The following is a 25,158-nucleotide window of genomic DNA, read 5'->3' as shown; positions in this document are numbered from 1 at the left end:
TTCTGTTATATATAATCTCATTTTTATCTAAGTTGCCAGTCAAGCGAGCTTGCAGCAGCCCTGAGCAGTGATGTTAGTGATGGAGATTCTTCAAGTATTTACCCTAATGAACCATTAAATTGAATGTAATTCTTATTATGATTTATGGAATTAATTAAAATGATGGGATCATGAAGTCTAAGTGCTCACAATCTTGGGAAACCACAGTCATATAAGCTGCTGATGAGTTTTGATGGCGCAACCATGACTGTAAGATCGTGTGCCACATGCAGACGTCAGATGTCATGTTGAATGAAATGTGTTTAGAGGTGCAACTCCTGGAGTGAGCAGCCATTCCTGTGGACAAAAACTGGAAGCTCGAGGGAACAAGATGGTTGCAGACAGACAGAGCAAGACTGGCTGTGATCGCAAGACACAGGAAGCATTTCATGAGGTCATTATTACCCCAGTTATTAGCTTTGGCCCGCTCATTGGCCAGAGCCGATCTCAGCAGTGACGATCTGTCCTGTGATTTGCCGAAAGCTGTGTGGGAAAGAAAAGGTTTAACTCTACAAAGACTTGACATTTTTCGGTTTAAGAAACAGTCCAAAACCTGCATGGCTACAATCTGAAGGTTTGTCAAACAGAAAGTAAGCCCTGAGAAAGTGAAAAAGACATCCTGAAAGCTGAAATATTTCAGTTTTTAAGTACAAAACAGAGGTTAATAGCAGCACAATATAAATATTTAAACTCTTTGCAAACAAAAGGTGAGATGGAAGGTTTGGTATTTTTAAAATTCACAATTTTTTAAAACTGAAATGTAAAACAACGGTCAACTGACAGAAGGACAAACTTTCAACAGTTTGCAGATGATACTGTTATTTTCATGGATGTTTGTTGAAAAATTTCAAACAACCAACTGATTTACATTTTTAACAATCTTTCAAACATCACCAAAGAAGGTTCGGCAGTTTGAAAGTTAATTGACTGCAGTGTAGCTTTTAAAGTGTAATTGTTTGCAGATGACACTGTTATTTTTGTAAGAGCTTGTTAAACATAAAAACAAATATTTAAATTTATATCGTTATTTCTGAAAATGTTTCACATCATTATTACTTCACATTCTGCAGTGAATGTAAATCAAAATGAACAAGATGATTAGTATGAGTGGAAGTTGGAAGTTGGGAATTATCACCTTCAGCCTTCCAGAGGAAAGTTTGGCATTTTGAAAGTGGTGATTGTTTAATTCTCAATGTAAAAACAGCAGTTAATTCATGGCAGCTTTGCCTTTAAAGTGTAATTGTTCACAGATGACACTCTGATTTTTATGTAGGTCATAAAGAGAGCTTGTTAGATAGACAGTAGCATTACTTTAAATATCAAGAGGCTCATTTCTTTTCTGTCTTCTGTCTCAGCAGGTGCTTGGCAGCACAGTCAGAACTATTTTCTAACCACAGACAGATTTGCATCGGGATTAAACTCAATTTTCCAAAACCTGGCGATTATTTCACACAAGAAAATAAAAAAGGGAAGTTGGATGGTGGAAATTACCAGAAGGGTTATGAGGCTTCTCAGGTGCATTAGTGGGCGCCCTGGGCTGAGTCTGCCCCTGAAGCATGTCACCATTGGAGGGTAATTTAAGGAGGGGGGAGGCAGTGGTGTTGGTGGGAGGGGCTTTGGTGGGCAGGAGGTGGGGGAGGGCAGGAGGAGGATCCGCTGGTTGGTTGCTGTCGTTTCTAAAAGTGTTTCCTTTGTCTGGAGCAAGAGAGGAGAGAGGTACTGTGATCATGGGAATCTGATGGTTTGATTTAAGACACCAAATGTTTTGGTTGTTTTTCTAGTTGATATATGGTAAATATACTGTATTTTAACTGAGGCTGACATGCAGTTTGATTCCTCTCATCATCTCCAACACTTACAGAGAAATGAAAGTCACCAGATATTTCAATTTCATTCCAAGTAGGGCTGAGTATCGACCCTCAATACTTTTTTGGTACCAACTAAAATGTGTTTGTAGCAAAAAGTAAAAAACGTCTGGTCTGATTCATAATCTTTCTTTCTTATTTTTTGATCATATAACTCCACATTTACATGAGTCTAAATCATGCAAAGTTCTCTTTATACTCATTGAAAAATCACACCCAGCCCTACTTTCAAACTAGATTCTCCAATTGGCGACTAAATGTTTTGGTCCCATAATCAGGTACCTCCTAGAAATACAGAAAAGTCCAGAAGACATTGTATTTGTGTAGAAACAGAGATAACAAGGATTTTACAGAACAATTTGTGTTGTCTTTCCCTGACGGGAAAATCCAACCACATCTGCATCTCAAGTGGCTGACATGCAGTCCTGTCATGCAGAATGATCGAACACAGCGACAGTGAGGACTGAAGACAAAGACAAATAGACAGACAGACAGAAGATATAAGGATTGACTGTAAAATTGTTTAAATTCATCGCTGAAGACTAATTTAATTAAGTTTGAGCTGCTGGGAAAATAAAAACTTCTCTTTGTTATCTTTTCATTTTGCAGTTGGAAAAGTAAGATGAGACAAGTCTGGATTCATTAAACCCAAATGTCCTTCAACCTAAACCAGGTTTGTGCCAAAGCAACATGAGTTGCAACTTACGTAAATGTTGACATAAAAATCTACTCATAAACTGCTACAATCATTTAAAAGTTTTAACAATTTACTTGGTCCATTGTTGAGTTCTGAGGTCATTTTTTTTCATTAAAACTAGAGCTATAGAGATTATTTCACTATTTTCCAAAACTAACCACCTTGTTTTAATGATTTTGTAGAAACAAATAATTTTGAGTCATTATCAATGAACCTCTGGGCAACATGAGGTAAATGTCATGGTACAGTAGATATCTTGCGTCTGAACAACATATTTGAAAACCTAAACGACGTATCATCGTTTACAACAATTTATTTGAATAAATTTGTTGCAATCAGTGGATTCAGTTGAAGAAACTAAGAAAATCTGCACACAGCAAATGTCAAGTTCGAGCTTTTCAAACCAATTTGCACTATTGACCAATTAAGTGGTTAAGAAGTTATCATTGTAGCTGTGTAGCACCAACTAGTTTTATATAAACTACTGCTGGAATATAAAACAGATTAACCCCTTAAACTCTTGATTTTCACACAAATTGTCTGTTTTAAACACTTTGTACCAATATTTTTGGCAGAAATTTACAATTTCTCACCAACTTTCCAATTACCTAAAATATCTTTGGGAACTTTGGGTTCTCCAGTTGAATTTAAAGTTAAATTTAATGAGCCAATGATTCATCCAGCAGAGTTAAAGAAGCTAAATGATGAATCAAACAAATCAAGAGGGTTCATTGATCATACAGTTTTTAGGTGCAATTTTATTGTTTTTTGGTTTTGTTAGAGGCACTACTGGAACAATACAAACATGGACCCACATTTCATCCCAGATCTTTATAAGAAATATTTTTGAGATATTTTCAATCTTTCTCCTGCTAAGAGGTCAACGAAAAACTTTTGCAGCCCATCTCCTTTTTTAATTTATTTTTTGGTCAGAGACTGAACTAGCTAGCTTGCTCACTGCCAAGTTGTAGCAAGCCAATCTGTTAATAGCTAGGTAGCATCTAAGCAGTTAGCTCCCTAACGAGCCTCTTAAATGGTCACAATGTCACCAAGCCTTCATACATTTTTAGGGATAAATAGATGAAAAATTGAGATGGCTGCTAGCTGGTAACTTGCTAATTTGGTTGAAAATATATTCTAACTGTTTCAGACTCAACACACAAATACAGTTGGAGGTAAAAGAAGAAGAACAGATCATTTCAGAGTGAAAGAAGAAAAGCAGAAGAAGAACGCTGGCGGCTGACAAACGCCTTGAATGCACAAACGAAGCATCATCATGTCACATGACCTTCAGCAGCGAGGTGTTTAAAAACTAGCCGCGGCTATTCTCAGGGTGGGCGGGGCTAAAGTGAACTTACTTGTATAATCACCTGACCGTGACATCATCTCCACACTTCGCATTGACTTTCTAACTCTCTCAGGGCTCACGGCATGCTAGCATGCAGCCAATCACGTCCCAGACCCCACCCCCTCCCAGGTGCATCGCCGTGCTTAGCCGAAGCAGGTAAGTACTGGCTGCGGATAAAGCTGGATGATTAAAAAAAAGGAAGTGGATAAAAGTGCATCTGTCTTATTACCGAATGACACATGAGGCCGTTTAGGTTCAGCTGAACCTGGCAGAGGGAAAGAGTCCTGGTGGCTGTCAGGTGGCACTGCGGGAAATAACATGTTTGGTTTTATAGAAAGAAAAAAAATATGAGAGTAAAAGTGGTGAATGTATGAAAACAAGTTTAAAAGAAGCTTGTGAGGAAGAAGTTGGGTTCGACCTGTTTGGACTGAAAGCTGAATACAAATAGTTTCAATTTCAAACCGAATTACAGTCGGTTTTTAGCCCAAATAACACTTGTTCCTAACCAGCAGCAAGTGAGCAAAGTTGAGCAAATGACTGTAACGGATGCCGTGGTGCGTTTATGTCTTTAACTTTCAGAGATTTGTGTGATTAATGTGTCCAAAATGACAAAATTTGAAAAACTTGTGATGCAATTTACAACTCTGATTCTACAATCAATAAACTGCTGATGTTCGTGTTGTTGTTTTCTTTTATTTTTGTACAGATTTTAGGTATAAACGTGACGCTACAGATCTTGTCCTGACTCTTAAATGATGACCCCGTGTTTAGATATTACTAAACCGTTTTCAAAATTTAATTTTTAAGAAGAAAATTCTAAAATTCTCTGATTCCAGCTTCTTAAATGTGAATATTTTTATTTTTTCTTTAGTCCTCTATGACAGTAAACTAAATATCTTTGGGTTGTGGACAAAACAACAGCATCAGCATTTTTATAGACCAAATGACCAATCAATGAACTGACAATGAAAATAATTGTTGTTGTAGCGTTCCCAGTCAGGTTTTTGTTTGTGCAAATTGAAAATGTGAATAAAAACAGGTGGATGAAACACATTTAATGGAATTTATCAGTATTTGCTCGTTCACTTTCTCACGCTGCAGTTTGTCAGCAACGAGTGTGAGACTGTCTTTCATATGAATCTGTTTTTCCAGTCGGTCGAACCCTCTGATGTACGTGCAATGTCAAACTGTCTCTGCAGCCCTGAGTGGGAAGAAACCAAAGTGTGAAGGTAGAGAGAGAGAGAGTGTGTGTTGTTTGTGTGTGTAGGAAAGAAGAAGAAGAAGAAATAATCACCAAAAGAAGTGCGTGGTGCTCCAGGGAAACCTGGGTTTTTGAACAGAGCAGGGAGTCGCGGCTGCGTCCGGTTGTGCAAAGCTGCGGACGAGTCGACACATTACAGTAAATCAAACCGTTCACACTGTTAGTCTGAATGTTTAAAATGATTTATCAAAGTGCAAAGTCGTGTTGTTTTATGAATTAATCTCTCACTGATCATTTAAGAACTTTACAGTTTAATACTCATTTTTTAAAATTTCAACTCTTTATAATTAAAATTCAACCTTTATAATATAATATATAATATAATATGGGCTATCAGACTCAGTACAGTCTTGAAGCGGAGAGTCTTCGCTTTAAAACGAGGCGTTACATTAATACGTCCACGTATGAAATGAAAATATGGAAAATAACCTAAGAATTTTTATTCGTATTTTGCTTTTCTTTTTATGTTTAATCAGTTTAATCTTTTTGTGATTTTTCTCGCACAAAACTGCAGTTTAAAGAATCGCTTTCACCTCTGATATCAGGTGATATTTGTTGATACTGATTATGAAGCTGTTTGGTGCAGAAAAACAAAACCAACATGATAAAAACATGAAGTTATGTGAAATATTTTGGTCTGAACTTGAGGTTTGAGATGTTTCTGCAGATTGAACACGAGTGTACAAACCTCTGCAGCTATTAAACAGCGAGCAGCAACAAAAGCTGCCTGATCAGGTTCAATAATACTGAATGTAAATATTTAAAAAAAAAAAAAATCACAAATCTTACCCGGACGAGGCGGGAACAGAGTGTGAGGTCCGAGTGGTTTCTGAAAAACACAAAATATTGACGTCATGCTCACAAAGAAAAATAAACTAAAATACAAATGATTAAAATAAATATAACATAATAAAAGAAGAGAAAAGAGAGGTTATGTAACTCTTTGGATACATTTACAATATTTGAATCAATCAATTTTTAGATTTTGGATCAATATTTGATCAGTTCGGGAGCTGTGCTGCAGTATTCTGAGGGGCGAAATCTTGCAAAGTGAATAACAAACTTGCTGCTTTGTTTCTGAAACGTTTAAATTTATTGTCATTTACTTTCTGTATGTTTTTATATGGAAGTCTGTGGCTGCCAAAATTAAAAGTAACCATTTGTGTCACATCATGTGTGACAAACTCAAACTTTACTCCCGTATCTGTTTTTATTGTTTGTTGTGTGTTAATCACTTTGTAACAGCGGCTTTGAAAAGTGATATAAAAATAACCAAATTTATTATTGTTGTTATAAAGTTACAGAAATGACAAAATACAACATGCAAACTAAACTTCAAAATTAAATTTAAAACTTTTAAATTATGTTAAATTTGAGCTTTTAGCTGGTAATAGAAGGATTCCCCCAATGTTTTATTTATATTTATAATTTTATTTTTATTTAAAAAATATCTTATTTGAATATAATTTATTTTATCTTAAATTAAAAAATTTTATTTCATCATACAAGTGCACACAAATGCAAATGGCTTAACTTTAATATTGGCAGCCACAGACTTCCATATCTTCAGACTGAACATGATCCCGTGAACACACTGAAATATGCTGAAGGTGATAAATCAGCCCGTGAAACAGGAAGTGTGTTCAGCATCTTAGTGTCTGGCGGAGTGTGCAAACCTCGACCTTTAACCTCATTAACAACACACACATCAACCCGCACGTCCCACCGGGAGGCGAATGTCATACAACATACATGTGCTGAAAGCGTAGAACATGCAGAGAGGCCCACAGGAAGCCAAGCATGACAGGAATGTATGCAGTCATGTTTCTGCGAGAGTTTTTATTTTATGATACGGAGGACGAGGGTCGTATTTCAAAAGTAATGTCAAAATGTTTCGAGAAAAGTAAAGGAATATTTTGATACACAGACCTGATATTTTGAGAATAAAAAAAGTGATATTTCAAGAAAAGTCTTGTAATATTTTAATAAAAAACATCTTGTGATATTTAAAGAATGAAGTCATACTAGTTTGAGAATAAAGTGGAAATACTTTGAGAGAAAAGTCAATGTAAGCCAATTGTAAAGTTTCTCTTCATCACATAATAAACATATCATGAAATGAACATGATCATATGAAAATAATCCCACAAGATTAAAAAAACTAGATGGTGAACAAAATGTACATACGTGTTATGTAAGCTCATGATTAATCATCATCAAAAAATCAATATCTTGTTGAAAATGACTCATAAAATTTATATTCACTTATAAAACATGTTGACAGGCAGCAGGTTACGTACCATTGGCTTTGCCAGAGGATTTCGCAGCTTGTATGGCTTCTGTGCATTTTTATCTGTGAAATCCAGAAGAAATTGAGGAAAATCAACCCAGGAAACATGTGGCAGGAACATAGGAACCAGACATTGAGACTGAAACTCTTAAAACTCTGAGCCAAATCTAAAAAAATGACGCCAGTAATGGAGCTTACTTACTTTTTAGCTACTGAGTACAAAAACACATTTATCTCATGATTCCAAGAACTTTATCCTGATATCTTGAGATAGTCATCACAAGACCTTTTTGTGTGAGGTTAAACCGATTTGGTTGGAAAAATATCTTTGAAACCACTCAGATTTACTTTAGTGTTGAATAAAACTGGTTCCTTACTGCCCATGTTGGTGTTATGGATGACTGGTTTGCTCCATGTGCCGCTGCGGTCGTCCTTGTTGGAGCGGACGCCAAACTCGTACGCCGTGTTGGGTTTCAGGTTGTCAATGACTGTGTCGCTGGTCGGGCAGGTCTGGTAGATCCACTTCCTGTTCCTCTCCCTGTAGCGGATGGTGTAGAACCTGAAGGCCAGGACAGAAGTTAGAGGCTTTAAAAAACAGCAGTGAAAATAATGATTTGTGGTGTTCCTCAGGGCTCTATTCTCGGTCCTTTATATTTTCAGTTTATATGCTAATATGAGCTTTTCCTCTGTTTACATTCACAAACAGTTCCTCCTACATAAACAATAAAAATAAAATGGCACATTTCAAATCGGGTTTGGTTACGTTTAGGCACAAAAACTATTTGTTTAAAGCTGTAATAACTGATTTTTTGTCCACTTGGAGGCAGCAGAACCACCTGTAAACACAACATCTGACATATCATCAGCATATAATACCAAAACTAGGAGTTAAAAGACGTTAAAAACCTTTGTAGAGCTGCAAAGATGGAAGGTAAGAATTCTCTTATGAGTGACATGTTTGAACTATTGTTTATACAGAAATACTGTAAAGCTTTTATTGTGCACAAGCTTGAAAATGACAAATATGAAATAAAATGTCCTGTTAGTCTTTCTCTTGATAGACCAGATCCTGGTTTACTATCAAAAAGTCTAAAATAGTCGAGGTAATACTAAACTACATTTACAAAGGTACAAACATGGTAAAGATGTACGTTTGTTCCCTATTTTTCAAAGTTTCAGTTCTCTTTTTCTGTTTTGTTTTATAAGAACTCCTGTTACAAAATTAGTAACTGTTGGCACAGTGATATTTGGATCTTAAAATATTTTACACCAGTGGACTTGTAAGTCTTTGTGCTTTCAAAATATGTGTAGTTCATCAAGGTTGAGTCAGGGGTTCATCTGGAATAATGGAACAATCCCAAACTTGTATTTTTGCTGCTGGCTTGTTAAGAAGAGTACGATTCCAAGAAAAACATCAGTCGTTTCAACAAATGTTTCAAGTGACAAAGAGCTCTCTCAGGAGCAAAGGTTGAAGTTGGGTGACGTTATTTTAGAGCCACAAAATCATGGATGGATGGGCCAAAAGTGGACCGCCTCGTTTTCAGTTTCCAACCGACTGTCAGAGTTGGGTTTTTTCAACCACGACCACATTCATTCCCTAAACCGAGTCATTTGTAACCAAACTATGATCTTTCTCTCACTCTAACCAGCCTAAACAAACCTTAACCGTAGCAGTGTCCGATCAGAAAACACACACACACAATTACAAAATCAGTATTTTGTCATTTAGTTTGTAGTACTTCTTCTGGTGTTTTGTCAATATCAATGTTCATGTCTGATGACAGAGTTGATTACATCACAAAAGGTCTCTGATGCTGCTTAATGGCCCCAAAACTGAAGACTGTTTCTGGTCTGTTTCAAAGCCTGTTCGGCTGGCCCTCACACAAAATGATTAGTCCAAATTTCCCTTCAAAGGCGACAAGAAAACGCCTTCGTACGGTTCGGTGATTTCGGCACCTTGCTAACACTAAGCCCTCGCTCTGCAGGCTAACAGGACCCCAAGGTCTCGGTGTGACCTCATCATGGAAACAACTTCTCCCGTTAGCTGCCGTTAATCCTGGCGGACAGATCCCGACACTGTCAGCCGATCTCCACTTTCACTCCCTCATGTCGTGTTTTTTCATGAAAAATTAGAGGCAGCAGCCAAACACACAGAAGGAACTGACATTAGCGTTTAATAAGATGCCCAGAGTGGCAGAGGACTCCTGGGTCAACCTTTCCGACACCTTTTCCAACTTGTTTGACAGAGGAGGAAAAAGAAATGTCATACTGAAGGCAGGAGAACGTGAGAGATGACGGAAAAGTGCGTCCGGTCGGTCGGTGTAATATCACTCAACACATACAGACGATTCAAACACCTGCACTGGAAAACACAACAGCAGCAAAAATACAGAAATATATTTCAACTGTGTGTCTCCCAGCAGAATGATTCATCTTCCTGATTGGCTGAAGGCTCGGCTGGTTCATGTGAAATGTCGCTAAGTAGTAATAAACAGGTTCTTTCTTTCTTATTACGGGACATCACACCTAAATTTGACCCCCTAAACATGCTCAAAAACTCACCAAATTTGGCACACACATCAAGTCTGGTAAAAAAATTTGATAAAATGTAAAAATTAAACCCTAAAGTGCCAAAATGTGCTCTTTAGCGCCACCTATGTAACCGCCACGGCCCGTAGGAACGTCATATAGAGATCAAACCAAAACTCAATTATTCGTCTCATCAAGACCTACAAATCATACACTGACACCCCAGACCTAAATCCAACAGGAAGTCCGCAATCTCAATTTCAAAATAAGACTTTCACCCAATTTTGCGACCAACGCTGCTTGCAGCTTTAATTACAATTGTATTTTATATTTTCATCACTAGCAGACATTAAGGCGCACAGATCACGTAATTCTGAGATGTTTTCTCATAATTACGACATACGGATCACATAATTGAGATTTTGTCTCATAATTATGATATACAGAACCAAATTATTATCATTAATCATGTGACTGTGAGTTCATATATATCAATTATTATTAATTAATTATAAAATTATTTTTTAGTTCAAGTATGATCTGCAAATTATATAATTACAAGTACTTTTCTCATAATTATGACTTCTTGTAATTATGTCATATGGATGATGTAATTATGAAATTATATTGGGATTATAAAATATGTATTACATAATCAATATGTTTCTCATATATAGATTATGAATTCATAATTAGATCTTTGATCTTTGGCGGCTCTCACCCGTCCTCGAGACATTCGTTCATGATGTTCCCTTCGTACGGCGTCTTCAGGTAGTTTCCCCAGGACAGCAGCACCGCCGTCGGGCTGACGGAGCCGATCACCAGGTGGAGCGGCTTCTCCAGGTTCACCTTCCCTGTAGACACAGGTGAGTACAGGGTGAGACTTCCTGCAGACCGGCGCAGCGGTACAAACCTGACAGGAAAGTGGTCATCGTACCTGTGCAGTGCTTCTTCACGTCGTTGGCTGGGATTGGCTGGACGGCCACCAGGTACTTGGGTTCTGCGTCTAAGACATGAAATAAAGAGTCTCTTTGTTTATTTATCCAAATAAAATTGTGGTTTTATGTAAAAGTTTTCTCTCAGTCATGCTTCTGTTTTTAATTTGGGAATATTTGATGGTTTGTTTTTGTCTGTGGATGAACATTTCCCTTCCAGGAGCTCAGGGGAAATATGTAGAAAATGATTTGAAGAAGAAGAAAACAGGGCGTTTTCTAGTTAAATGGTGCTTCTTCTCTATCTTTCCAGTAACAGCAATAAAACAAAACAAAAAAGAAGTCGAATTGGATTTTAATATTTTATAAAATGAAGAGTTTAAGGAGTTAATGCAGACTTTTAGCAAATTAGTTTTTATTGTTGTGTTTCATGGTGACGTGTTTTTTAGGGTAAAATACCTGCTTTTACTATTAATCTCTATGAAAACTTTCTGCTGCTGCCTTTACATGCAGCACAGCTTGCATTGTTACTGCTGGGTGGCAGAAACATGTGAGGAATGCTGGACTTTGTTATGGAAAAGAGCTACGAAGAGGAAGATGATGATGATGATGATGATGTCATGGCGGGTTTTTTTGTTCGCCCATTAAAACAACCCCCCCAGAGCAGCAGAGAGTCGGACAGAAAGCAGACGCACACATGTGAACGGTTACCGAAAGAATGAAAAAAAACTCTCTCAACATGTGAAAACACTCACAGCTGAAACATTTTTTTTATAAAAATGAATCTTATTTCTGCTCAGAGAGGAGGTATTTGATGTTTATGTTTAAGGTTTAATAAGAAACTAAAGCCCCGCCCACCTCCAAACACACCTGAGCCACTGAAAAAAACAACAACAAGATGTTTTAATCAATGAAAAATCCAAGTTTTCTTTTTATATTTACTCTTGAAATGTTTTTTTCTGCCTGAATTTACTCATTAAATCTTCGTCATGCTCATGTTTACACCTTAAAGAAGCATTTAATTCATTATCTTGACCATTAACGTCGTGTTCTTTCCTCCAAAACATCCAATTTTGGCTTTTTTGTGTTTTTTTTATTAACTTGATATTAAAGAGCTGTGAGTGTGCTGCTGCTGTTTTAGAGTTGAAGTATATATTTTTTAATTCCTTCAACACAAAATAACTTTTTCAAATGACGTGATTTTAAGACACAACTGTGGACCAGATCTGACTTTTTTCAACATATTTACCCATAACAGGTGGAAACATGCTGCCCCCCCCCCACTCCCCCCCCCCCCCCCCCCCCCCCCACCTCATGACCTCATCAATCACCTGTGTGAGTCATTATTTGTCTGCGGTCACGGTAAAAGGTCGTCTATTCTCTCCGTCACGTTTTCTTTTCTTCTGTTCGTCTCAGCTGCGTCGTTCGTCATGAAGCTGTTTTTTTCAGTACTCAATATTTATTTGTTTTTCTGGAAGCAGCAACACGCTTCATTTATGGAGAAACAAATTTCGGCTAAATCCATCCGACGGTTTATTTTACACATTATTCACTTAATTCTCCTTGTTTTTTCCGTTTTTCTTCCTGTAAAACATTTTGTAACTTATAACTTTTGTATTCTGTTTTAAATGATGTCAGTATGATCGTGTATATGATGTGACACATTTAAATCATCTTAATCATCTTTCATTTAACTTTTTCTTTGACTCTGGTGAATCAATCATTGGCTCGTGTTTGCTGATTTAATTTAACTAAATTGGTAAAAAATGGCTAATTTCCACCACAATGTTGGTGTATAAAAACAAAATATTTATTGTAAAAAATGATCTTTCTTCTTGAATGTTTCTGTTTCTTATTTTTATAAATCTCTGGCAGCTACAGACCGGTGTTTTTAAAGGATGTCTGAATTTCCCAGCTGCACTTGAACACAGCACAACAAATGCTGCCAAACAGCAAAATATGGTACAAAGCTGATGTTTTTCTACTCTTCGTAGAAAAGTCTTCAGGCTCTCACAGTTGATACAACTTGAGGAAAACATCCAAAAGAGAAGTGGGAAGCGGTGACCTGTCCACCAAACTCCAGTGTCTCATGTGGCTTAAAAAACCCAAAACCCAAAAACCACCGTCAGTGTGGGATTTACAGAGTCAACACTGCGGTCACTGCTGATGGATGATTCTCCACTGAGGGCTTTTAAACCAGGAAGGTAAACAAAACCTCAAGTGAGTAAAAAGGAGCTCTGACACCACAGCCCCGCCCACACATTTTTGATTGACAGGTGACCTCAGGGCAGAGACAGCAGAGATGACAGATCAGCGACAAAAATGGAGATTAAATTAAACGTCTCTCAGTGGAGCTCAAACTATTCATAATGTTTATCTTCTGGATTTAATTTCCACCACTGAGTGGAGAGTAAAGGCAGCACGGAAGTCCCAGATGTCTGATTTCCATGCAGCACTTAAAAGCGTGTTACTTTCCCAGCAGCACTTGAATGCAACATGTTGCTTAAAAGCAAAAAGACAAAGAATAAACATCTGACTTATAAACAAACAAAGAAAACAGAAGATATTCGGGTTGTTGGTGATCTGCCCAACAAATTTTGACATTTTTTTTTAAACACGAAGTTGATGTTGCAACCAACCGGGAGCCCAAAGACACTTCAACATGCTGACGGTGGAGTCGGGCTGAACTGCTCTACCAAGAATCTTCCACCAAACTTCAGCCAAATTTGTACAGTTTTAAACATAATACAAAGCCCCGGTGTTTTTAAAGGATGTCCGACTCTCCCAGCAGCACATGAACACAGCACGTCACAAGCTTCCAAAAGGGAAAAATGATGGAAAACCCAAATCTGAATGTCGGTGGTGATCTGTCCACCAGATTTTAGCCAAATTTGGAGGCGTTCTGACTCAGTATCTTGCCGCCGTACGGTACGTCATTAGGAAGAAAGCATAAAAAAGCTAGTTCACAACATGAAGGAAAGCAGAAGACCAAACTTCAGCCACATTTTTAAGTTTTTAACACAAAGCTCCACTGATTCTCGTCATGCAGCTCAAACTTCCTGCAATAATTTATCTCAAAAGGTGTCGACGGACGTATTTCAGCAGGTTTTTCTTTTACTCTCTTTTTTGTGGCCGATGATACGCTTCTTCACACGCCGTCACACCGTCGTAACTTTCACTTATTTTTGTCGCGATGGGATAAAAATTCCTGGCTGAGCTTCAGAAAAGGGATCAGAGCCACCTGCTGCTGCAAGAGAGAGAGAGAGTCTCAAAGCTTCTCCAAGCGTCTCATGTTCGGGTTTTCCCCAAAGTATAAAACTCCCTGTTTCCCACGAGTACCAAGGTTTCATGGAGGGAGGGGTGTGAATGAAAATCCCCCACAACAGAGAGATGTTTTAAAAATGAAAAATCTTCTTTTGTTGCATCAGTTCTTTTAAACTGCTGTTAAAGTTTTCTGTCAGTCTCCTGAAAGATGACATGTGGGAAGCTTTAAAGCTCTAATCTGTAATTATTCCACATTGAAACGTCTAAAAACAACTAGACCTGTGTTATATATGTTGTTGAGTTGTGTATGTTCAAACCCAGAGAAATCTGTAATTTAATCAAAGTAACGGACCGTTTCATTTGGTCGCCTGTCGATGGCGTCATACCTCCTCTACCAAAGAGTAAACACGCACCAGATGCATACGGCGGCGCTACAATGGCGTCTACCAAAGAGTAACTTACACACATACAAGATAATACATCGGCGTTGTGGTTGTTCCACACAAACTGTTATAAATGGACTTTTATTCAGTTTTAAGCCACATTTTCATGATAAATTTAGGTGGTTTTTAACTATATCTTTTAGCCAGAAGAAGGATTTTAGTCATTGGACGTCTGGATCTTAAGTTATCAGAGAAATAAACTGGACAAACGTTAGCAGCAGCTCGGCTAACAGCCCCTCCAGGAAGTCCGGTGGTCACCAAACATCGTCGGAGAAACACTGATTTTTTAAGGTAAAACAGCTTTAATCAGTGTTTTAATGATTTCAATCTAATCTTCACACCGTCATCACACTCCGTCTTTAGTTATTGTTTTGAATGAGCGGCTGAAATTACATATTGTGCGTTTAAGTTTAGTGTAAAATTGTGCAATTGTGAGAAAAATGCCTTTCCAAATAATATATTTTTAATAAAACTGTTTTATTTTTACAACCCTTATACTAACAGACGACAAACTCAAAACTTCACCTGATTTAACTGAAATAAACTTAAATAACTTTTATCCAATGAAGAGTTTCATTTGCTCATCAAACACTGCAGAGTTTCATAACTAAATTTAAATTAAATTTAACTTTAAATCAACTTAACTTCAGTTTGAGCCTCTGAAAAGGTCCGGCTATACGTTAATACCTTTTATTCGTAAGTAGTATTTTCAAAAATCTAAAAATATTGCTGGATTTTATGTCCTTGATACACTGTAAATGTCAGTTGCTAGCTTTATTTTCAAAATTATGTAATTTTATGTAGATAAAGTAAAAATATTGATTTTTGAGGCTTCAAAACAAAACAATAAACTACTTTGCTGAGAAGTATGGCAGCCTAGAGCGGACACGGAAGAAAATTAGTATGAAATAAGAAATAATAAATAACTTAATATTGGTTATCTAACATAAAAACTGTAATTATTGTGCAAATAGTAGTTTTATGACTAGAAAACAAAACTCTGATAATTAGTAAACATATTTGGCCTCCTCAGGCTTCCGTAGACGCTCTTCTTACCCATCTCGGTCTCGTAGGGTTTCCCGTTCTCGGGCAGCTGGATGAACTGTTTGGAGAACATGCTGCTGCCATAACCCAGAATATAACCCTCCAGCTTCACGTCCGGACTCGGACGCACAAATTTCATCACAATGGTGTCGCCGGTGGCGTTGATCCGAACCTTCATGTTCTGCCGCCGCACTGCGGAGAGAAAAAGAAGAGGGGAGGGTTAGAGGAAGGAGAAGAAAAACATATTATGCCAAAATGACGACGTTTCTAAGTGAAAATTTACAGCTTTTGGGTCAAAATTATGATACTAAGCCACAAATATGAGATACTGGGTCAGAATTTATATTTTTTTTTTTCAAGTTAAAATTTGCACTTTTTTACTCAAAGTCACGAGATACCACATCAATATTTTGATGATTTAAGTCAAAATTAGACTTTTTCAGTTCAAACTATGATACTGAGTCAAAACATTTAAGTTTTTAAAAATTAAAATTACACAATTTAACATTTACGCAGTAAAAAGTTATGAAACCTTCAGTAGAATGAAGTAAGAGGCGTAATTATGAGATACCGCCTAAAAAATTGAGAGAAACAATGTCGCAATTTAGAATTTTAAAGTCAAAATGAGTAGATACTACGTCAGAAATCGCTTGTTATATTATCCATTGTTTCAAATCTTCATCTGAAAAGTAACTAAAGCTGTCAAATAAATGTAGTGGAGTAGAAAGTACAATATTTCCCTCTGAAATGTAGAAAGTAGCATCACATGGAAATACTCAAGTAAAGTACAAGTACCTCAAAACTGGACTACAGTGCAGTATTTGGGTAAATGTACTTTTCACCATCTTTGATTACTGAGAGCTACAATATTGATGTCTGATTGACATTTTACTTAAAACTACAATTCCCACAATGCAGCTGGTCCTGTCTCTCATTAGTCCAATCAGCATCGGAGTATAAACGTAAAGTCACGTCCTCCTCTGTCGTTGGTTTTTGTGCCTGTACGTCATCAGAGCCTCCAGTCGTAATAAACAGAAACAGCTTTATAGTTCCTGAGGAAACTCTTTGAGAAACCGAAACATTCTGTACTTGTTAAAAGTTTTAAAAGCCGACCGTGACGCTGGGTTGAACCCGGAGGTTCAGGTCGAACACGTTCATTAACTGTTTGTCCGGACGGCCTCGAGGGAAATCTCGAAAACACATAAAGAACAAAGATAAGGAGAGTTTGAGCATGAAATTAAATCAAAGCGTGGTTCCTCCAGAAGAACAGTGTGTCCCTTCAGACTGAATCCTCTGTAACTTGAGTTTAACTTATACTTTAAGAACACATGTAGACTTCAAAGTCGAGTCGGGAAACATCAGAAACTCTTTTTTTACTGCAGCTAATAAGCTTTTTTTTTATGCTGAGTCGAGTGTTTCAGCTGCTACAAACCTGTGATAAAGGAAAACAGGAGTTTCTGAAGCCACATGAAGGAGCTGCGATCGTCTCCTCGCTCGCATTTTAGGATTTAACACAAAACGAACTGCAGATGAACTCTAACAGCTTCATCCTGTTAATGAAACAGGTTGTTGTTGACGTAGAAAATGACAGAAAAAGTGTTTTTTAGCTTAAAAGTTGAGTTTAAGAGACTTTTTTTATATATATTTACATGAGATATTGTCAAGTATTCTCATTATTACATAATTTGTTGTGCACAAATGGTACTTTTTGGACTTTTAAAGTGAATTAGATATCAATTTAACATTTATTTTCTAAAATCTTGGAAAAAAATAGTTGAAAATCTTAAATGAAAGTTTGAATATTTTGTTTTCTGATGAGCCAGAGAAATCTGAACTCCTTAAAACTGAAATAAACGAAGAAATCTTAACTTTCCACCAAATTTCTCACTTTTTACCAGCAGCAGGTCGACAGGTGCTTCGAGTTCTTAAAGGACTTCTGGTCTTTTTTTCCAGTTTAAGTCTATATTCTCATTAATCTTGTGTACACAAGTTGTTTTCTTATCTATTTGATGCTCACATGGCAAAAAAATATCATCCTTTGGGCCTTCTGGGTCTCCGTAGAAGAGTGATTTAAAGTGAATTAACATTTATTTTCTAAAATCTTAGACAAAACTAGTTAAATGTCTTGAATTGAGCGACATGTCCCTTTAAAAGGAGCAAGCAGGGGGATCAACAGGTTGAAAGATAAACTCCATCGCAGGAACATTTTTCTGCTGCTGAACTGTTGTTTTAGCTGATTGACTCTCTGCGCCGCCGCGGGCTGCTGCACAGCGAAACAATCAGGTGTAATTAGGCGTTCAGGATCCGAACACGTCGACAGAGCTGCAAGGAACAGCATGTGCCTGGATTGTGTTTTTGGGGAGGCCTGTGTTTTCCGAGAGCCGTACATCCGTCTTCGGCCCGTCCAGGTTTTCTTTGGGATGTTTATTTAGCAGATTGCGCTGGCGTCCTGCAGATGAGTGTGGGAAAAGCCTACGGAGAGGTCGACATGCTGGACATGTGGAATCATGCAGCTCATTCTTGGCAACACTGCTCAAGCCTGTCGGAGGCTTTCCAACAGCAGCTGATTGAGTGGAGGGGATAAAACCCGACATGAAAGACATCAGACTGCTTTCTGTTGAAGTTGCTCCACACCAGAAAAAAAACCTGTTTAACATAAAGGAAAATCCTGCTTCCTAACAGCACAGATAACATCTCACTCCGCTGTTTCAGGCTGACAGCTGCTCAGTTTCCTCAGACTGACAACGTACAGGAGTCTGTTCATTCATTCTCACTGTCAAAACAGTCCAGCGATTCTCATTTATCCTCAGAACTTAAGTATGTGCCAAAGTACTACAACAAAAAAGAACCAAAAACTACACAGAAAAATTACAACTCCGAAAAGTACCAACAAGAACCAAAACATAAATGACAAAACACGCAAGGAACCATAAAAGCAACCAAAAAAAAAGAGTACAACAAAGTACCATAAAGTATCAAAGGTAAGAGACAGAAACCTTTAAGTACCACTATGTACTACAAAGAACTGTAAACCGTATTATAAAACCCAAAAATTACCACCAAGAATGTACAACAAAATACCAGAAAAATATCACAAAGAACCACAAAGAGACAAAAGATATGACAAAGAATGAAAGAAAAACACAAAACACTTCTAACAATTAAATGTACCATAAAAAAAACAAAGTATACTTCATAGTACTACAACAAAAAGAACCAAGAATATACACTACCACGAAAACACAATAGAGTACAACAAATACCACAAAGAACCACCAAAGTACCAACAAGGCCAAAACATAAACCGCTGTACCACAAAAACTCAAAAGGAAGAAACATTAAAGTACTTCAAGCGTGTTTTACTCAGAACTGAAAACTGTGAATCACACAAAGAATCAAAAGGTACCAAAACATCCAGAGTAAGTACACAAACGTATAACAGTATCAGAAAAAAACACAAACTGTGAATCAAAATATTACAAGAAACTACTACAAATATTGAAAGTAATACATGAAACCATGTACAACAATCTGCCATAAAAGTACAACAAAGTACCATAAAATACTACTAAGAATCACCCATAAAATGTATAACGAGGTACGAGAAAGCGTCAAAAGTAAAACAAAGAAGTATCACTAAGTACTACAAAGAAACACAACTACAAGACCAATTATTTGACAAAGTACCACAAAATACTAAGAATCACCCATAAAGTGTATAACGAGGTACCAGAAAGCATCACTGAGTACTACAAAGAACTATCAACTGTACAATAAAATATGACTTAATATGTGCTGTTAAGTATTAAAAGTTAACAAGGGAGTACCACAAAGGCGCTAACAAGTACCTAACATTACATTATGTGTTTAGCTAGCTTCAGCTAGTTTTCGTTAGCTAACAATAAAGTTACGTCATGTAAAGTCATCAATGTTAAAACTTTGTGAATGTTTTCAAATCTTGTTAAATAAAGTTTTTTTAGGAAATAAAAGGCAGCTAACTGATAAAAAATACTAGGAGCTGTGGCGCCTACAAAACATTAAAATTAACATTAGCAGATATTTCACAGATTTTAATGACTTTATTTAGCGCCACCTTGAGGACAAACTTTATATTTTTATCTGCTCACCAGCAGTTGAGGCTGTAACGACCTCTGCAGCCTATATGGGAGCTTTATTTAGCCTCTTTATTGATTTCTCAGCCTTATTGACGATAACAGATAACTCGATAATTAGTCCCGGCCCGACTGTTAATAACTGGAATCACCTGCTTCAGTTGGAGTAAAAGCCTGCAGACTGGATGTGTTTCTGTGGCTGTAAACACGTTTCTCTCCTGACCTCAGACTGTAAAACACAGCGATGGAAACCAAACTTTCCTCCCTGATACAGCAGAGCTGCTTTCATCTCTGGACTAATGAGCTTCTGCTGGTTTTACTGGTTTCAATGGGTTTTTTTAATCATTTTTGGGGGAAGGAAATCACCTTCAAAAGAAACACGGCATGGAGGAGAACTAAACTGTAATCACCACGGAAAATACCTTCTTACTTCCAAACTTTCCTGCTTTAATTAAAACGACGGATGTATAAAGAGAACTGGATACAGCACCGGAGGCGGAGCCGAATTCATTCATATAAAAGTTGCTCAGCACGCCTCACCAGAGACTTCCGCCAGACAAGCCAGCTAACGTCCGGTTTAGCCGTCCGGCTAACGTGAATCAGGATAAAACAATTCAATCATGCGGCTCTTCTAGACTGTGATGACAGAATGGATCAAATTCTGACAGTGAAACGAAATGTTTTGCAGGTTTTGATGCTCAAAATAATGAAACCACGTTTACAGCTGCTTCTTTTTCCATAATTGTGTGCAGGAAAAATACTTTTTTGGGCCCCAAAGTTGTAATTACACAGTTTGGCCACTTTGTCAAATTGGCTTCAAAGCCTGGCGCGCTTCGTGGGGGGCGTGGTTAAAACAAAGAGCAGGAGGTGATTTAGCGCCGCCTGTTGGTCAAATCAGAACAGAAAATAAAACTTTTTATGTTTATTTCACTGCAAAACGTACTCTTACTTAATTCTTAAAAAAGGCCGGGTAATGCTGCTTGTTAGTTCTTTCTTCTTTTTCCTGTAAAGCACTTTATATTATACACCTCTATATAAATAGTTTGTTATTATTAAGTTGGAATAAAATAACATAATGCCAAAATGTCTCGAAAACTGACAGAAAGCAAACAAGTTATAAAAAGTCGAGGTGATTTAGCGCCCCACGTAGGTCAACTGTAAAACTTTTTAGCTTCTAAATGACTGGAGGGAAAAAAGGCTAAAATGCGACTCTGTTTGAGCTAAATGCTAACATGCTGATGTTTAGCATCTTAATGTAGCATGCTAGCTTGCTTATGGCGCCGGAAGAAAAGTCAGAGGATCACTGAAAGTCCGTACAGACCAAAACATCTCAACGCACACTGACTTCAACATGTAGTCAGCATCAACTTCCATAAAAACTGGAGTTCTGTGGAAGTTTATGACCGACAGAAACACCGTAACGATCAATCTGTCGACACAGAACACCGTCTGAGAGCGACTGAGGAAACAACCACGAAGCTAATCAATGATCTGAACTCATGAATTGGAAGTTTGTGCTTCCAGTTTTTATTCAAACTTTAACTGGAAGTAGAAGAAGCCACACAGAGCTCAATAAAGTTTTTTCATGTAAGACTTAAACTGTGAAAAAAAAAGTGATGAGTGTACCAGCTGGGAACGCTCCCGGTGACGTGTGTTAAATATAAATTATTGTTAACGCTCAAAATGTTAAATCTGACAAAACTTGGTTTGCTCTTAAAGCTTTTACTACTCCAATTAAACTTTTGCTCACCCACTAGTCACTAATAAACTTCCATATAGAGGGACGAACCCCAAAACACATAAAAGTGAGAGTTGGACTCAATGGTCTCTTGCTCTTTTCTCTCTCTCTGTTGTTTTTGGTCTTTCGCCCGGTGAGGTAACGTTCACATCAGACCACCGTGACACTTTTCCTCTCTGACAGAGGGGATTTTAACGTCTTACATAACTCTCAATGAGGCAGAAAAATCACAGGTTATATCATGAAGTAGCCCCGCCCCCTCAGGGTGAGCTACACCTGCCCGCTCGACCGAACGTCCTGCAGAGAAAGACGTCAAACTGGATCCAAATCCACTATAACACACACGCATCCAAACAAAAAGGTTGAGTGAAAAGCTCCAATTGCATCAGAAACGGTAACGTTTCTGCAGACTCAGCCAAAACGTTCTCACAAGAGCAGAAAACACCGACGACACGATCAGACAAACACCTGAACACAACAGCTGCACACTTCATTCAAACACTGTATGGAAGATTATCCATGACACACACACACACACACACACACACACACACACACACACACACACACACACACAAAAACAAACTGCAAAAATAATCACCTCATACTCACAATATGAGAAAATAAATACATCTAAAGACACATTTATGCACTTTTCCAAACAGAACAGCCTTGAAAATACTGATTTTTTTCCAGTTTTTGTCAAATGCAACATGCAGAAGAATCATTCAGTAAACTAATTCACATTTAACTGACTTGCTCTCTCTTGTTTTGCACATTTCTCAGTTGTTGTCCTCTTTATTCTGCATATTTGAGTCGTTTTCCCTTTTATTTCAATCTTACAGTGAATCTTTCCCATTTATTTCCATTTGACCTCCTTCATTGACTCTTTTATTTCCACACTTTTAACTGCTGCTTTTTGCACATTTACCAGATTTATTTCCAAACTGGTATCCTGCTTATTCCTCACCTTCCCAGTTATTCCAGTATGATAACATCAACACTGATACCATGTTTCTGTCTCTACTGTTACTCGATTTATTTCCCATTTCACCAGTTTATTTCCATTTTTTGCACATTTACCACTATTCTTTTCATTTTGTTGTTATCCCTTTTAATGTTCTTTTTTGTTATTTCAACCCTGATTCCTACTTTTAAGCAATTTATGGTGTTTTTTGCTGTTTCACCCATTTATTTCCACCCTTTTATCCTTTTAATTTTTGCACATGTAGCATATTTTTTCCTACTATTTATTTACCTCATTTACTCCAAACTCTTCCTGTTGTTATCCCTTTATTTTGGAATCATTCCCTACTTTAGTAAAGTTACGTCTCATTTACACCTCGTTCATTTTTTAACCATGGATGTTTTTTTTTATTCCCTGCTTGTTCTTGCTTTGTTATAACTCTGGTTGCATGTTTGTTTCCCCACTTTTAGCAAAGTTATGTCCCATTTTTTCCCCCCAATTTATCCTCCCACTTTACCCATTTACTTCCACACTGTTCATTTTTGCACATTTACAGTTGTTCTTATTTTGTTACCCTGCTTGCATTTAGTTCAACACTGGTTTGTTTTCATGCTTTTAGCAAAGTTATGTCCTCATGTTCTCCTGCCCTGTTGATTTCTGCACATGTACCTTGTTTATTTCCCTCCATGCTCGTCTTTGTTACCAGCTGTCTTCCCTACTTTACGTCTATATCTCATATAAACCACGGCTCTTGTTTGCATGCTGTTTGGTGCACTTGCCTCTGATCCCCTGCGCAGGGATGCCGCAGAGCAGAATCGTGCCTCCGAGCAGCAGGAGGAGGACTCGGAGGAAGGGAGCGATGCCCGCCATGACCTCTACAGATCTTCAGCTTCCAGGAGACGAGGACGGACGAAGAGGAGGATGATGATGATGAGGAGGATGATGAGGAGCGACCAGGAGCTGGACAACTTCACTAAGCGTCTCTCCCTGCAGGCGTCGGGTCAGTCTTAGGACTTGTTCAGCTGTCAGGCGTCCTCGGTGTGGAGAGGAGGACCAACGAAACGCCAGCATCTATAGCCTCCGCAGGTGGGCGTGGCCTGCATGACATCACTAACCCCCCAGCATACTGTACACTCCCTCCTCCTCGCTCTCCCCTCCCTTTTTTTTCTCTTTGGACCTCAAACATGATTTTTTTTTTTCCTCTTTTACTCTCCCTCCTGTTTTTTTCATCATGCCCTCCTCTCCTCCTCTCTCACCACTCCTCCCATTTCTTCTTAATGTGTTGTTTTCCAGTCGGCTTTGGCTGTTTGCCTCTTTATAACTCAGTGGGTTCGCAGCAGTGCTGTAGGAGGAAAATATAAAGAGGATAAACTGATCAGAAGACAGAAATATAAATCAGTAAACAGACGTGATCTCTTTAGTTTCTCCGTTCTTTGATGTTTAAACTCTGAACAAACAAACATCCTGAAGTCTGTTGCAGGTCCAGTTTGTCCTGAAGGTGGCGCTAGAAGAAAGGTTCACTCTCTGGAGAGCAGGAAACCTGTGCACATAGTTTACACATTACTGGAATGAAAAGTTGCTCTACAGTAGACCGACTCATTAATCAGCTGACATCATCCATTACATGCAACAACATACGGAGCTGTTATGATTATTAATCGATTAGCTGATCGAAGGACAAAGAATCTGCATTTGATCATCAGGAAATCATTTATCATCAGCGTCTCAAAGGTGAAACAGTAACTTGTTCACTATTATTTGGACAATTTATAGATAAAATGATTCATTGTGAAATAATCTGCCGATGAATATATATATATATATATATATAAAGAAAACTGAATAACAGGTTATCATTTGATGTATTTCTTCAATATATCATACATGTTTCAGACAGTGTTTAAGTTCAGTTTAGTGTTAGTTTGTGTGTTCTGTGTCTATTCTAAACTTAGTTCTTTGCTGTGTAAGATGAGGCAGTTGTGTGTTTAACAGTTAAGTTTATTCTGTTATACCTTTACCTGAGCCAGTGATAAGATAAACTGTAGTTATGTAGATGTTTATGTGTAAAACTGATCAGCTTTAGAGGATAGTGTGGTTTGTCCTTAATTTAATATAGAAGTGATGTTATTTTGTGATGCTACTTGGTGCTTATGTATTGTCATATATGGTCGTGAAGAAAGTCTGTTCCTAGGTTAGCTGAACTTTTGACTTATGTTTCTATCTGAGGGTTGCTGACCTGTAAGGTTAGTAAACAGATGTCTTAAATTCTGTACGAGCAGTATTTAAGGGACTGGTTAACCTTTCAGACAAAGAAAAGATAGCTAGGTGGTATCTTTGTCTCCAGAACTATGATGCTTTATACTTCTGATTGTATTATTTGATTACATTATTTCATAACCTGACAATGCTCTCTTTGTGTGTTTATTGAGTGATCAGCAATTTCCCCATTACATTACGTAGATTAAAACTGATTCGTCCATTTTTAGGGCTGAAACTAAGAATTATTTTCATTATCGATACATCGTTTGTTTGGTCCATAAAACATCAGAAAGTGAGGAAGAGTTCAAGCTGACATCTTTCAAAACTCAAAGATATTCAGTTCAGAGGAGCTGCAACCAGAGAATTTTCA

At 37.6% G+C, this 25,158-nt stretch overlaps 1 protein-coding gene across 16 annotated transcripts in view; it reads right to left on the bottom strand.

The window, feature by feature from the left end:
• Nucleotides 1–25,158, bottom strand: part of abi3bpb (ABI family, member 3 (NESH) binding protein b) — a 46,201-nt gene that overhangs the window by 14,097 nt on the left and 6,946 nt on the right. For 4 of the 16 annotated variants that reach the window (XM_067583574.1, XM_067583576.1, XM_067583577.1 and 1 more), the window contains exons 3-13: nucleotides 23,309–23,871; nucleotides 15,725–15,904; nucleotides 10,967–11,035; nucleotides 10,751–10,883; nucleotides 7,878–8,059; nucleotides 7,511–7,563; nucleotides 6,000–6,039; nucleotides 5,244–5,324; nucleotides 4,179–4,253; nucleotides 1,531–1,734; nucleotides 445–522 (exon numbers count right to left, since the gene is read on the bottom strand). In XM_067583574.1, the coding sequence (XP_067439675.1) occupies nucleotides 445–522; nucleotides 1,531–1,734; nucleotides 4,179–4,253; nucleotides 5,244–5,324; nucleotides 6,000–6,039; nucleotides 7,511–7,563; nucleotides 7,878–8,059; nucleotides 10,751–10,883; nucleotides 10,967–11,035; nucleotides 15,725–15,904; nucleotides 23,309–23,399 (1,186 nt within the window). In that variant the 5' untranslated portion in view covers nucleotides 23,400–23,871. The remainder of the gene's footprint in view (nucleotides 1–444; nucleotides 523–1,530; nucleotides 1,735–4,178; nucleotides 4,254–5,243; nucleotides 5,325–5,999; nucleotides 6,040–7,510; nucleotides 7,564–7,877; nucleotides 8,060–10,750; nucleotides 10,884–10,966; nucleotides 11,036–15,724; nucleotides 15,905–23,308; nucleotides 23,872–25,158) is intronic. The other 12 variants (XM_067583579.1, XM_067583583.1, XM_067583584.1 and 9 more) reach the window with 6 other exon arrangements.

Source organism: Thunnus thynnus, chromosome 24, assembly GCF_963924715.1.
Source record: "Thunnus thynnus chromosome 24, fThuThy2.1, whole genome shotgun sequence".
Taxonomy (NCBI): Eukaryota; Metazoa; Chordata; class Actinopteri; order Scombriformes; family Scombridae; genus Thunnus; species Thunnus thynnus.
This window is presented reverse-complemented; position numbering and strand designations above follow the sequence as displayed.